A 416-nucleotide genomic window follows, 5' to 3' on the forward strand; every position below is an offset into this window, starting at 1 on the left:
CCCCCCGCGATGGCCCCCCCTCCTCAGAGCCGGACGCGGGGCAGCGACCGACCCCAGGGCCATAATGACCCCCCCCGCCAGGGTCGGGGGCACAGGGTGCAGGGCACTGCCGGGAGAGGGGGGCGAGGGCACCCAGCACAAGCCCAGGCTACGGAGCCTCCGGTTGATATTAAATTGTCTTTATTACACAGATACAGAGTTAAGAACAGACATAACCTGAATCATAAAGTTTACATCTTTCACAGGTCAAACATACAGTACACTTAGAGAAAGCGGGAAACAGCAAGGGGGGGGGACAGCATGCCGAAGGAAAGTCCTACCACGTCATCTCTCTGGGCTGGCCCCCAAAACCCACGCGGCAGGGCAGGGCAGGCTGCCGCTGTGCCCACCCCGCCCTCGGAGGGGGGTCTGGGTTT

General features: G+C 61.5%; 2 protein-coding genes across 2 annotated transcripts in view; both read right to left on the minus strand.

The window, feature by feature from the left end:
- Nucleotides 1-63, minus strand: part of PABPN1L (poly(A) binding protein nuclear 1 like, cytoplasmic) — a 4,797-nt gene extending 4,734 nt beyond the window's left edge. Inside the window, exon 1 of the mRNA XM_009273084.1 lies at nt 53-63. Coding sequence (XP_009271359.1) covers nt 53-63 — 11 coding nt within the window. The remainder of the gene's footprint in view (nt 1-52) is intronic.
- Nucleotides 64-239: 176 nt separating this feature from the next.
- CBFA2T3 (CBFA2/RUNX1 translocation partner 3) overlaps nt 240-416 on the minus strand; it is an 11,373-nt gene continuing 11,196 nt past the window's right edge. Inside the window, exon 11 of the mRNA XM_019470404.1 lies at nt 240-262. Within this exon, the coding sequence (XP_019325949.1) occupies nt 240-262 (23 nt within the window). The remainder of the gene's footprint in view (nt 263-416) is intronic.

Source organism: Aptenodytes forsteri, unplaced genomic scaffold, assembly GCF_000699145.1.
Source record: "Aptenodytes forsteri isolate BGI_AS27 unplaced genomic scaffold, ASM69914v1 Scaffold271, whole genome shotgun sequence".
Classification (NCBI taxonomy): Eukaryota; Metazoa; Chordata; class Aves; order Sphenisciformes; family Spheniscidae; genus Aptenodytes; species Aptenodytes forsteri.